General features: G+C 53.7%; 1 protein-coding gene across 3 annotated transcripts in view; it reads right to left on the reverse strand.

Moving 5' to 3' along the window:
• The window catches only part of IPO13 (importin 13), a 31,532-nt gene that overhangs the window by 1,735 nt on the left and 17,715 nt on the right, over positions 1 to 12,082 (reverse strand). For all 3 annotated transcript variants that reach the window (XM_085067781.1, XM_085067782.1, XM_085067783.1), the window contains exons 6-15: positions 11,952 to 12,072; positions 11,488 to 11,635; positions 11,161 to 11,342; positions 10,267 to 10,293; positions 9,446 to 9,580; positions 9,070 to 9,213; positions 8,575 to 8,655; positions 7,844 to 7,981; positions 7,673 to 7,769; positions 5,775 to 5,827 (exon numbers count right to left, since the gene is read on the reverse strand). In XM_085067781.1, the coding sequence (XP_084923907.1) occupies positions 5,775 to 5,827; positions 7,673 to 7,769; positions 7,844 to 7,981; positions 8,575 to 8,655; positions 9,070 to 9,213; positions 9,446 to 9,580; positions 10,267 to 10,293; positions 11,161 to 11,342; positions 11,488 to 11,635; positions 11,952 to 12,072 (1,126 nt within the window). The remainder of the gene's footprint in view (positions 1 to 5,774; positions 5,828 to 7,672; positions 7,770 to 7,843; positions 7,982 to 8,574; positions 8,656 to 9,069; positions 9,214 to 9,445; positions 9,581 to 10,266; positions 10,294 to 11,160; positions 11,343 to 11,487; positions 11,636 to 11,951; positions 12,073 to 12,082) is intronic.

Consider the following 12,082-nt stretch of genomic DNA (forward strand, 5'->3'; position numbering starts at 1 on the left):
TGCTGACCCCAGGACCTGAGGATAGGTGCCACAGTGGTGTACAAACACTCAGAGATGGAGGGCTCCTGTCCCATCAGAGCAGATCAGGCAGCAGCACCATTGCCAGGGACAAAGACAGCCATGCAGGGATCAGCAGAGTCCAGCCACTTGTGTTTGGCTCCTCTTGAAGGTGCTGGCATCCCTGGGGTAACAGCAACTGGTTCAAGCAGTAGCCCCTGACTGCACCAGATGACAATGAGATGCCAACATTTCTTGGCAGTTCTGAACAGCAAGTCTGAGATCAAGAAAGCTTGGGGTTTTTAAATACCACGCAGTGAATCCACGACCCTTTGTGAGGGTCAGGCACTGCTGCTGGAGACACCTTGAGCTGTGGCACCTTGTACAATGACTTGGTCGCCCTGGTGCTCACACTGAGCAGTTACTGGGTGGAAATGTTTCAGCCTGCACCTTCCACTCCATGGGAAGGGTTTCCAGCCTGCCTCAGTGAACCCTCTATATTAGCCACATCCATGCCCTGACCACCATACCCACTGCTGCAGAAAAGCACTGGGAACTGCCGCCATGCCTCCTGCCCTGCTGTCACTGCAACACCAGAGAGAGCAGCCACAGCACTGGAGTGGCCCTGCTCTGTGCCTGGAGCTGACAGAGCAGCATACCGGGAGAGGCAGCCCTTGGGCTGAGCTGTGCATGGGGCCACTGCTGCCTTCTGAACCTCCTTCTAGGAATAAAAGCAGGGACAGCTTTCAGCCAACAGCACCCAGGACACACAGTCATCTGCCCCTGTGGTCTCTGCTTGGAGCAAAACAGACTTATTTCCCACCCCTCCTTCTCCAGGGGAAGTCCAGAGCCATCTGCCCAGTACAGGTGCTGGAAACGAAGAAGCTGAGGAGCAGGTTTCAGAGTTATCCTGTCTCCTTTCTGACCTTTTCTATCACATACTATAAAAGAGGATTCAGGTTTGGGGGCCGAAGGCGTCACTGTACCAGGTGGAGATGGCACAATTGCAGGGACCTGCTCCCTGCTGGATACAAGTGGAGAGCTTCATGGGCAATCAGGGGCCACGTTATACCTGTGTGTGTATATACAGGCTGTGCGCCATCCCTCCTGAAATGCTGGCTCCACTGTCAGAAGGTGAACTGCTGGCTGGGGAATGATTTAGCAACATATCCACTCACTGAGGCTGCTGCTGTCCAGCTGGCCCCATACAGGATAGAGATTGCAAGAGATGTAGTTTTAGTCCTGGGAGACTACCCCTGCTGGAGCCCTACTGTGAGCTCCAGAACAGGGACCACAAGTCTCTCCCTCAGTTGCTCAACAGCAGCTGGCTCCTGTGATACCAGTCAGCTGCAAGTTCCTCTACCCTGCCCCTTCATGGGGCTGGTTTTAACCTGAGTCCTGCACGCTATGAGTTCCATTTGGCACAAGTCTTTCAATGTGCTCCGGTTCCCACCTACCTGCAGGCTGCTTCTCCCAGCCAAACCAGACCCACTGCAGGCAGAGCCCCCCAAGCTCTCCTGCAGACTCACTGCAGCATGTGGTCCTCACTCCATCAGTGCCATGGGGAAGAGCATGCCAGTATTGGGAGGGCTCCTTCCCATAAGACACCTTGCACAGAGTGCAAGACCAATGCAGACCTGGGTACATATGCATGTCTAATGTAAGGAGATGCTTTTTACCCCCACAAGATGGGGGCCTGTGGAGCTTCTCCCATAAGAAAGCAGCACCAGGTATGTGTCCAGCTAATCTTTCCTAGTACCAGGAACCCTGCTCTTGGTTTAGGACCTCTTACTGCCAGCCCATCTTCTCTATCTCCTCCCAGAGCACCTCTGCTCCCATGTTCTGGGATGGGCAGAGATTTTTATATGCTCTTAAATGCCTCCCTCACACCCTCTGCATGAGCAGCCACTGCAGAGATGGGCACTCGCTCTCCAAGAAGAACTGTCCTGCAGGACAGCTTAGAAGGAACGTTGGGTTCTTCTCCATAGCAGCTGGGAGACCACCAGAGAGGTCTTCAGAGCAGCCTCTTCTGTGCCCATTTCTTCATATGCAGACAGGCATGGAAGGGACACCCACTCCTCCAGCAGAGGGGACAGTGGGGACTACACTGCGACTTCCTGCAGCTCTCCAGAACACACAGCCTTCGTGTCCAGTACCCCCACCTCTTCCCAGATGCCACACCTAGCAGAGCAGAGCCTCTTGCTTTGAAAAGGGCAGATAAAGTTGGCCAGGCAGGAGCAGTGAGCCTCAGCAAAGGGATGCTGAACCCACATCCTCCATGGGGCTCAGTCTGGCTGGAGCAGGTGTGGATGGAGAGCTCAAGGAGTGTTGCATGCAGCCTGCACCAGCACAAGAAGGGAAGAAGGTGGGGGATGAGGGAGACTGTACTTGGCCAGGCACTGCTGCTGATCCAGACTGCCCCAGGGATCTGTCCGGGGAAGTCACCAAAGTGCTCCCAAGGTCTGTGCAAATAAGAAGCCCTGCTGGGCTGGGGTGGATGAGGTGGAAAGGCAGGCTAGAGAGCCCCAAAATCCTACCTGCAACCAGAAGCAGACATGTAAGTGATACCCACTGGTTCCCAAACTTCAGAACCTGCCTGGTTTTGCCAATGCAGACCTGGGTGCAAACCCCAGCCACCATGGCCATATGGTCCTGGGCATGGGCACTCCAGCTGCATGGGTGGAACTGAGCCCCACATCCCTCCAGGTGGGATGCTCACCTTGGGCACGGCAGCAGCGATGCTCTGCACCCATCCCAGCACACAGCAGAGGCAGGAGGGAGCAGCTGAGAATAATCTCATCACAAAGGATGCTGGCACTGCTCCATGCAGCCTTATGGCAGACTGATTATTTCATCCTTAGCTTCAAGTGCTATGATAACTTTGTCATTTGGTTTAAGCCAGCAGGCCCCCATGATCAGCCAGCCATTGTCAAGAGTGGATTGCAAATTAACATTGTGGCAAAAGGATCAGCTGCAACAATTGGGCAGTTCCACAAGCTGCAACCAAGCTCAAAGAAAGATAAAGTCAGTAGGAATCCTGTGACACAGAGATGGCTCCCTGTGAGCTGGTGACAGAGAGCTGATATGCAAGTATCATGAGCTTCTCTTGAGTTATCAGAAGGCAGGACAGTACTTGCTGGCAGAGAGGACAAAAACACTTCCTGCAAGGAGGAACTAGACAAACTTGAAACAGAAAAGATGGTATTTCCACCAAGGTGATCAACCATGAAAACAGATGGTCAGGGAAGTGGGAAAATCTCCACCTTGACACACTCTTGGGTCCAAATTCACTGCTGCTCCGGAAGATGCATTACTTTGCCAAGAGGTCTGCAGGCAGAGCAGGCTGGGTCAAAACACAGCTCTCGCCACACAAAAATCTGGTCTGAAGAGATCTGCAGTTCTGACTTTAATTGTCTGATCTACAAATCCTCAACAGCATCACTGCACAGTATGGTCCTCTGGAAGAGGACAGGCTGGATCCACCTCTCCCATCAGACAGCTCTCTAAGTCCTGAGAGCAAGGAATCAATCAGAGATGCCAAGGCAAATTCTTGATGGGTTTTAAAGCACCTCACTATATCATCAGTCTGTGAACAGGGTTGGGGCCAAGGAAGAGGAAATCTTGAGTTCTGTGCATGAAGAGAGATGAGAGGGATCCATGGGATTCTTTGCTCTCCATGGGGTTCTAGGAATAAAAAGCCCAGGAAAAAAACAGGTCTTGAGTGAGTGGCATCTGACTGCCAGCATGATGTCAGATGTCTCACAGTGATCCAAGTTGGAGAAGCCAGGGAGGTAGGAGCCTTTGAGCTGCTCCTGCAGGAGTGCCTCTGAAGGATGTCTGGAGATCCACACACAGGAGACAGGGCCAGCTGCCAGCACACTGCCCCAGCATAGCCTTCAGATCCTGCCCACAAGGGCCATGTATAACAGCTTCCCAGCATCCAGGATGGGCAGTGTTTGGTCTCACAGTACACCCCATGGAGGGAGAGCATGGTTGCACTTTTCTCTCCCAGAAAGCACAAATATTCTGTGTCCAGACACAGAGGACCCCAAGCCAGAGAGAAATTCAGTATTTTCCAAAGAAACTCTAAGTATCTTTGGGAGAGTCTTTCAGAGTCACCTAATGTCTTACACCCTGGCAGGATCACTTCTACCTACCCTCCAAGAGCCATGGGCTTTTTGAGTCCTTCCAAGAACTCCATGTAACAACAGTTCCCCATGTGATCTTCCAGTGCTTCCCTGCCCTCTTAGGAAGACTTTGTACTGCCAGACCTGTATCCTTTACCATGATTTCTTCCTGTTACTGATTGTCCCATTCAAGGAGAACAGAAAAGGGTTTTTTACCTACAACTGGCACATTACCTTTTACAAGCATGAGACATTCCAAGTCTCATGCAGCTCTTCAGGCTCCTACCAGCTTTTCCTCCCCACCATGTGTACATGGTGGCCATCTTCCCAGTTGCTTTTGTTCTGTGGTCTCTGGTATAAATCTACAGAAATGTTGTGCCCCAAACTAGGCACAGTGTTCAAATGAACGTCCTGCTAGCAATGAGGACACCACCAAGAACCTCATGTCCACCACAGACCCCATTTACCACTCTCCCATCATGTTCAAAACCCTTGTTAAAAGGTCACAGCTTCCAAAACCAAAATCAGAGCAGAAGTCTGATAACCTTGTTTATGTTATGTCTTTCAAGATGAAAAGCAGGGAAGAAAAGGCTGCAATATGGCTCTGAGATGCAAGGAGTCTCAGCAGGATCTGGGCATCAAGGTTAGAACTGTAAGGAGAAGACTCTGCCTGGAGGAGATGAGGTGCAGCCCCCTTGCCCACTCCAACCCTCAAGACCCATGGGAGGATCACAGGGGTCTGATAACTTAGCACCTGCACAGCCACTGGTCCAGCACACGTAGTTAAAGGTCTCACCATTACAGACACAGAGCACAAAGGAACTCTGTCAGGCCACTCCTCACTACGGACCCACCCTGTGGGTAGGTGGGCAGGGAACATATCCTTGACAGGGACACTGAGTACATCAAGGATATCAGGGCTTCTCCCTTAAGGGTCACAGGGGGCTGAGGAGCACACTGGGCAGGTGTATATACACACACAGCATAGCACTGGCCCTGCCTGCCCACTGCCAGCAGTGACACAAGTGCCAGCTCCACGTGCCAGCCCACAGCCCCTGCCACATCAACGCAAACTGTCCCATGCGCCGCTGAGCCAGCAGCTCCAGCACAGGAACTGCCACCACCAGGGAGGCTGCTGGGGCAGGAGGCAACGTGGCACCTGCCAGGTCCAGATGCCATCACAAGCATGTTGTTCAGAACCAAACCCTGGCAGCTGCCTGCTCCTGAGGGCAGGGTCTTCCTCCCACTGGCCCCTGGGCAAGGCAGCCAGCTCAGCCTGTCCCCGCTCCGGAGGACCCATCAGAGGGCAGGTAAATGGGCTGGAAAACATCCACTTAATGCTCTAATTTGTCTGTCACCCGAGGGTGACTGCAGCAGCAGCACCAAGTGCCCCACGCCAGCTTCAGCACAGTGAGGGGGTGGGAGCTGGAGCTGCCCTCCAGAGGAGGGCATTGCCCTGGGGATGGTGTGAACCCAGAACTAAAGGAGAATGTTTTGTTTTCAACTTCCACGGAAACAGATGGAGAAACTCGATATTCAACTAAAAGGAAAAAAAAACGTTGTCAACAGAAAGCTAAAAATAGGTTTAAATTGAATTAAAAAGAGAAAGAGAGAGAACAGAAAGTGAATGAATAAGAAACTAAAACACACCTGTGCCAGGAGTTGCATAAATGAATCAACAATATCAGGATGATCCCTGGGCCCTAAAATATAATAAAGATGTAACTTAAGAGAAAAATCATACAAACAGCAACTCAACATCATATAGTTATGTGATACAGAAAGAATTTACAAGTGAAAACAGGAGTGTAAGGGAGGAGGGGTGTGTGGGGAAGGGGATGGGCAACATGAGCAGCTTGAAGCAAGTTAAAGAAACAAAACATACAAAAAATCATGAAACTTGGAGAACCCAAGAACAGAAAGAAACTGCAAAGGAAAGGGTCTAAAGCCCCAGGGTCTCCAGCTAGCACCTGGGTGCTGCAGAGCCAAGGAGGAGATCTTCGTGTCCTTGGGGGGGAAGAGAAGGAGGAGCAGGGGCTAGCTGGGCACCATCTCCACAAGGAGAATTATAGCTTTTGCACTGTGGGGACTGAGCGGGTGTCTTCAGAGCACTGTTTGGTCCTGGAAGGTAACTGCAAGTGAACGACAACACCTCAGCAAATGCTTGACAGGCCTGGCTGGGCTCAGGCGTGCACATGCTTTTCACCAGCTGCTCAGGAGACCCTGGCACAGACACCCTCCCACCCCATTCCCAGATGCTCTCCAGGATGGTGAGTCCAGGACCCTCCTGGAGGTCTCTTCCAGCATCCTCCTGGGAGAGAGCAGCTCAGTGCCCAAAGGTCTCTGTGCCAGCACCGCTTGCCCTACCTTGGCATCTGACTGTGTACACTCACGTCTTGGCCCGTGCAGGATCAGGCATCCCCCCTTCTCCTGCCACACGTGGGCTCAGTGGAAGGGGCTCGCCCTGCTCAGAGCTGACCCCCCACCCAAGGGGACAGTCCCAGGCACATACCAAGCTGAACAGCCGCTTGCCTGAGCAAAGCTCACATCCACATGTTGGCACAGCCTGGGCTCTGTCCCCTCCCCCTTCCTCCTGCAGACGTGCCTGCTGCTGCCCAGAGGCATGGCCACCTCCCCAGCACCGAGGCAAAAGGGTTCCAACATAGACACATCCACACGCCACTGGCACAAGCGGGGACCTGATATCCGAGAAAGCCTGGCTCACTTGTCACTGACCCCAGTGACACCTCAGCACAGTGGGATTTGCTCAGACCATGGCATGATGATGAAGCAGGGCTCCTCATGTCTCCCCCCACCTCTCTAGAGAGCTCTGAGCCTTGAATTGGGGGACAGCATCACGCTCCCTGGCACCCAGCTGTGAGCAAAGGATAACACCCCTTGGGGGCCACATGTGGTGATGCTGAAGGACCAGAGCCAGCAGCTCCAATGTACATTTGTCCCTGTCACAGGGCAAGTCACCAAGATGCTAAGGGGAGCCATGGTGCCAAGGAGCCTGTTCTAACCCCATTTGCTTTTTGTAGGGTGGGCAGTGGGCCAAAGAGGGGCCACTGCCCTGCAAGGAGAACAGTAGCATCCCCAGCATCACAGCAGGGACTCGGTGGCCACCAGTGATTCTGAAAAAGTAATTTTCCAGATGTTCAAACACACATCCTCCTGCTCATACGAGGGCTTGATTTCAGGCCACTACAAGCAGCGCTGGCCCCTGGAGAAGCCCCAGGATCCCCCTGAGGGCATAGCCTCCCTGCCAAGCTGGACTGCAACTCCAGCTTGACCCTTGCAGCACGTGATACCAAGCCTGGGCTGTTTTAACAGTACAGAGGCCCAGAGCACCCAGGGGTTTCCTGCTTCTGTTGCCTGCAGGGAAGGTACCCACCTTCCAGGGGTTGGGATGAATCCAAGAAACAGAGATGGCCCCAATTAGCTTAGCTAGGAGTGAAAACAGCCATTCCTGGTAAGACGCCTCTGGACTCCATGCATGCAAAAGCCTGACAACAGCCCCAGCGCGAAGAAGGGCTAATCCTACGTACCTTGCTGGAACAGGGTCAGTGTGACTGAGGTAACGAGCAAGAAGAGGGCCTTGATGGGAGGGAAGTGGGCAGGCTCATGGGCAAAGATGTGAACCAACTGCAAGAGAGAGTGAAGGATTGAAGCTTGTGTTGGCCCTGCACTTCCCCAGCCTCCCAAGCACAGTTCCATACCTGCCGGGTGAGTTCAATGGCAGAGACCTGGGGTATGGTGCTGTACATCTGCCCCAGCATCTCACACAGCTGAGGCACCATGGGGGCAAAATCATCCAGGAGGGTCTTCACAGACTTCTCAAATATGGCACAGACAGACTGTGGGAAAAGAGGGACTGCATGAGCAATGGGCATCAGGAGACCTCTCCTGGGGGTCAGGGCTTGATGGATGGGTCCCAGGGGAGGGAAGAGCTGGCAATGGGGACAGGGACCAGCCAGGCAGAGGCCTCAGACCTGCTCTGGTACTGGTGGCCTGCCCTGCAGCAGAGGATGTTCCCAGAGAGCAGGAAACACCCTTCCCACCACAGCAGGAAGGCTCCCCAAGGACCAGGGAGAAGTGCCTGGTGAGATGTTGCACATGGGCATTACTGGACTGAGCAAACTGGACAAACATCAGATGATACACGTCCAGGTCAGAACAGAGCTATTCTCTTAGGGAACATAGGTTGGGTAGATCCCATCTCCTGCTCATGGCAGGGCCTTGGTTACTGGAGAGAAGCAGAGCTGATGGAGGCACAAGACATACAAGAATGACTTGATGCTGCTGGTGACAGCAAGCAGCACTGGTCTAGATAACCCAGCAAGACATCCCTCTCACAGGCCATCATCCAGAATCTGTCATTTCCTGTCCCCAGCTCAGGTCAGCAAGGACAGACAGAGCTGCAGGCAGTATTTAGGTGAAGCCTAGTTACCTCCACCACCTGGGCATCATTCAGCCACTTGCTGAGAACCTTCTGTATGAGCTGGAAGACTTGCTGCAGAACCACCACCACCTGTAAGGAACGAGAGACACTGAAGAGAATTGGTCCCCATGGCACTGGGAAGGGGAGATTCAAAACTAAGCATGGCCTGGACTCAAACATTCAAACATTCAGGCACCACCTCCCCTCTACAAAGCTGGACAGCATTTTTCTGAAGCAGCCTAGCACAGTTCACAGTTGGCAGACAGCACCCAGGCCATTCTCTAGAGCAGCACCTAGCCAAGAGGCATCCAAGAGGCAAGTCATCTCTGTCCACCTCAGAAGTGGTGGGATGAGCTGAAGGAGCTATTTTAGCTGGAATGCACTGGCAGTACCCTCTTGCTGGCATGTGCTGCATTCCCCATTCATTAAACCCCCTCTCCTGCAATGAATAGTGAGGCTTTGGCCAGGCTGTGGCAGAGAACACGGAGCTATTGCTCTACTCACTGGGTTGGGTCCTTGCTGCACTGGCAGTTTTTTGACATCGGTGCTTTCATGGTCGTCATCATGGTGGCTGATGTCTAGGGTGGTGAACAGGTTGGAAAGCAGGCCCAGGATATGGATGATGGCCAGCCTGTTGGAGGGATTGGGCTGCCAGGGAAAATAAAGCCAAAGTATGACACAGACTGCACTACTCAATCATAGTCATGTCTTTGGGATGCTGAGGAACTAGAACTGCAGAGGCAAAGTGCCAGAGAGGGGTTCCCTGTACTGCACTTTCCCATGAGCCCACGTTTAAGAGTGCTGCTTCAGCACAGCAGCCCCAGGGCTACAGCCAGCAGGAGAAACCACTTCTGGATGCAGGCAGCATGCAGGCACTCACCGTTTCATCAGCCAGCTTTTCCAGCTGCTGGATGTAGGGGGTGATCAGGGAATGCAGGTTCTTCAGGATCTCCTCCACTTGCAGTGCAGAAAGCAGGAAACCAAGAGCCTGCATCAGCCACATGCACTGGCTCGTCTGGAACAGAGAAGACACAACAGGGCAGGTCACTGCCCAGCTGACAGCCCATGCTCTGACAGCTGCCAGGGTCTCAGCTGGGTGTGCTGCAGCTCCTGAGCTGCTCTCTCTGGGCCCCTCTAGGTGCATCTCACTGTGGGACAGGGGAACAGCTCCCTAACAGCTTATGTTCCCAAGGAACAGGAGCTCAGGCTTCAGCACACCTGGCCTCTTCCCAGCACCTGCCAAGGAAAGACCAGTTGGTGTCCAGAGACCTCCATGCTGGCATCACTCACCCTACCTTGACACACCATCCTTTGCACAGCCTGTCTCAGCCACCCCATCCTAGTCACAGGCAGGGCTGGGGCTCAGTTCTTACACTTATCTCCCTTCTTTTTACTCTTGAAAACATGCCTTTCATCTTGGTACCCTTGGGTTTGGAGAGACTGGGAACTGCTAGAGTTAAGGCTACTCCTTCTCCTCCCTCTCTGGTGGACATACCCTCCCAGCACAACCCCATCCCATGTGGGTGAAGTGAAGCCCAGCAGTGCAGTGAGAGGCAGCCAGCAGGTTCTCCTGGTCCTGCACACCATGGATGCAGTGCTGAGCTCTCCTCTGGGGACAGCCTCCTGTCTTCAGCTGAGCATGACTAAGGGGGCATGGGGGGGCGAGCAGAACCAGCAGAGGTGTGAGTCAGCCTCTCTTACCTTGTGAATCTGCTTCATCAACACCTCCTGTCAAAAGGAAAGGGAGAGAAAAAGGGGAGGGTGAGTGCTGCAGAAAGGTCCTTCCCTTCCAGGAGGCAGGACTGACACAGAAAGTGAAGGTAACTAACACCAGTGTAGGGACAGACAAACATTGTGTGCTCTCCACAAACTGCCACAGGCAAGGAGTAAAATTCTTGTCCCCAGAGCCAACCTACTCAGCCACCCAGCACAGGGAGCTCCTGGCTTGGACAGGCTCTCCAGCAGGGTGGCTCAAGGAGTCAACCTTAGCCAGGGTTTCCTTATTCCAGTGACAGAGCTCCCCAGGCTCTAAAAGCAGTGATGTTTTTAGAGCCCTTCACCTCTCTGCTCCCACGCACATCCTTGGCAGTTTGCCCAAGTCCAGCCCTTCTCCTAGTGCCCCTGGACTCTGAGCCCCATCTGCCCCAAATCTTCAGAGCCAAGAAGGATAGGACAAGCTGCCCCAGCGCTGCAGGGATCAGCTCAGTCTCCAAGGAGAGGCTTCAACACCAGCAGGCCTGTCCCCCAAGATGCCCAGCAGTGGCACTAGCAGCCTGGCAGGTGCACAGCTGGCAAGATGCTGCTCCCAACAAGGCAAACAAAACCCCTGGGAAAGGATAGACATGCAAGTGCAACACCAGCAGACCCCTTGGCAGTCATGTCCATCACTGGCTGCCATTTCTGCACTCACAGCAGGACACAGGGCCTGCCACATGGATTTATTGGCCTATGAACAAAACAGACAACAACTCCCCTGTGCCAAGCAATATGCCCTGAGCTGCTTGTGTCCCCCTGCCCTGATCCTTGCAAAGAAAAGGGTGTGCATAGAGCACATCCCAGGTCACCACCACACGTCCACCTGCATCCAGCTCCTACCTGTGATACAGCGACAATGTTGGCAGCATAAGGCGGCAGGTCGTACTTGCACTCCCGGCAGATCTTTTTCAGGGTAGAGACGCTGGAGATGGAGAGCTCAGGGTTGCCCAAGGCTTGGAGCACCAGTGGCAACACATTGTTAATCATGACAGGATGATCAGCCAGCCACTCGGACAAGGACCCTGCATACGGAGACAGGATCAGACTGCAGGACTGCACTACAGGTTCTTGCTCCCTACATACCAGGATGCTCAGCTTTGCTTTCCATCACTGGTATTGCTGGGCAGGTGTGGTCTCAGGGGGGCTTTCCCTCCCCAGCCCACTCACCAATAGTGAACATGACGGTGTCAGCAAGCTGCACGTTGCTGATGCTGATCCGGGGAATGAGGCCGATCAGTCCTGGCACCACATCGGAGTAGTTTACATCGATGGTCTCAGCTATGGACTGGAAGCCATAGAGCAAGGCCTCCGTGTGCTGCCAGGGTGGGAGAGGCACTGTCAGAGTGATGCAGTGCATCAGTGACCCCTGATGCCCAACCCAGCCCCAGCTCCAGGCACCAGCTCAGCACCCCCACAGTAGCTGAAGAGGCTGATCCCTGGGCAGCACTAAGGACAGGGAGGCAGAAGACCTATTCTTTTCCACAGCAGACCCCAGAGAGCCTGTATGTGTGCTGGCAAGGTGCTCATGCTCCTCACCTCTGTCATGCCCCTTTGCTTTCAATGCCCCATGGTGAGGACAGGCCTCTGAGGACTGGTAGCCATCAGCCTGGCACCTGGGTCCCTTCGCTCACCTGCCATGTGGATGGCTGCTCTGTGTTGGTCAGGAGACGTCCCAGTTTGTCATAGAGGCTGCTCAGGAGCTCAGCGCCCAGCATCTCATACACGTACATCAGCGTGTCAGAGATGTCCACCCTGCAGAGAA

Source organism: Lichenostomus cassidix, chromosome 8 (assembly GCF_008360975.1).
Source record: "Lichenostomus cassidix isolate B80296 chromosome 8, HeHo_3.0, whole genome shotgun sequence".
Classification (NCBI taxonomy): domain Eukaryota; kingdom Metazoa; phylum Chordata; class Aves; order Passeriformes; family Meliphagidae; genus Lichenostomus; species Lichenostomus cassidix.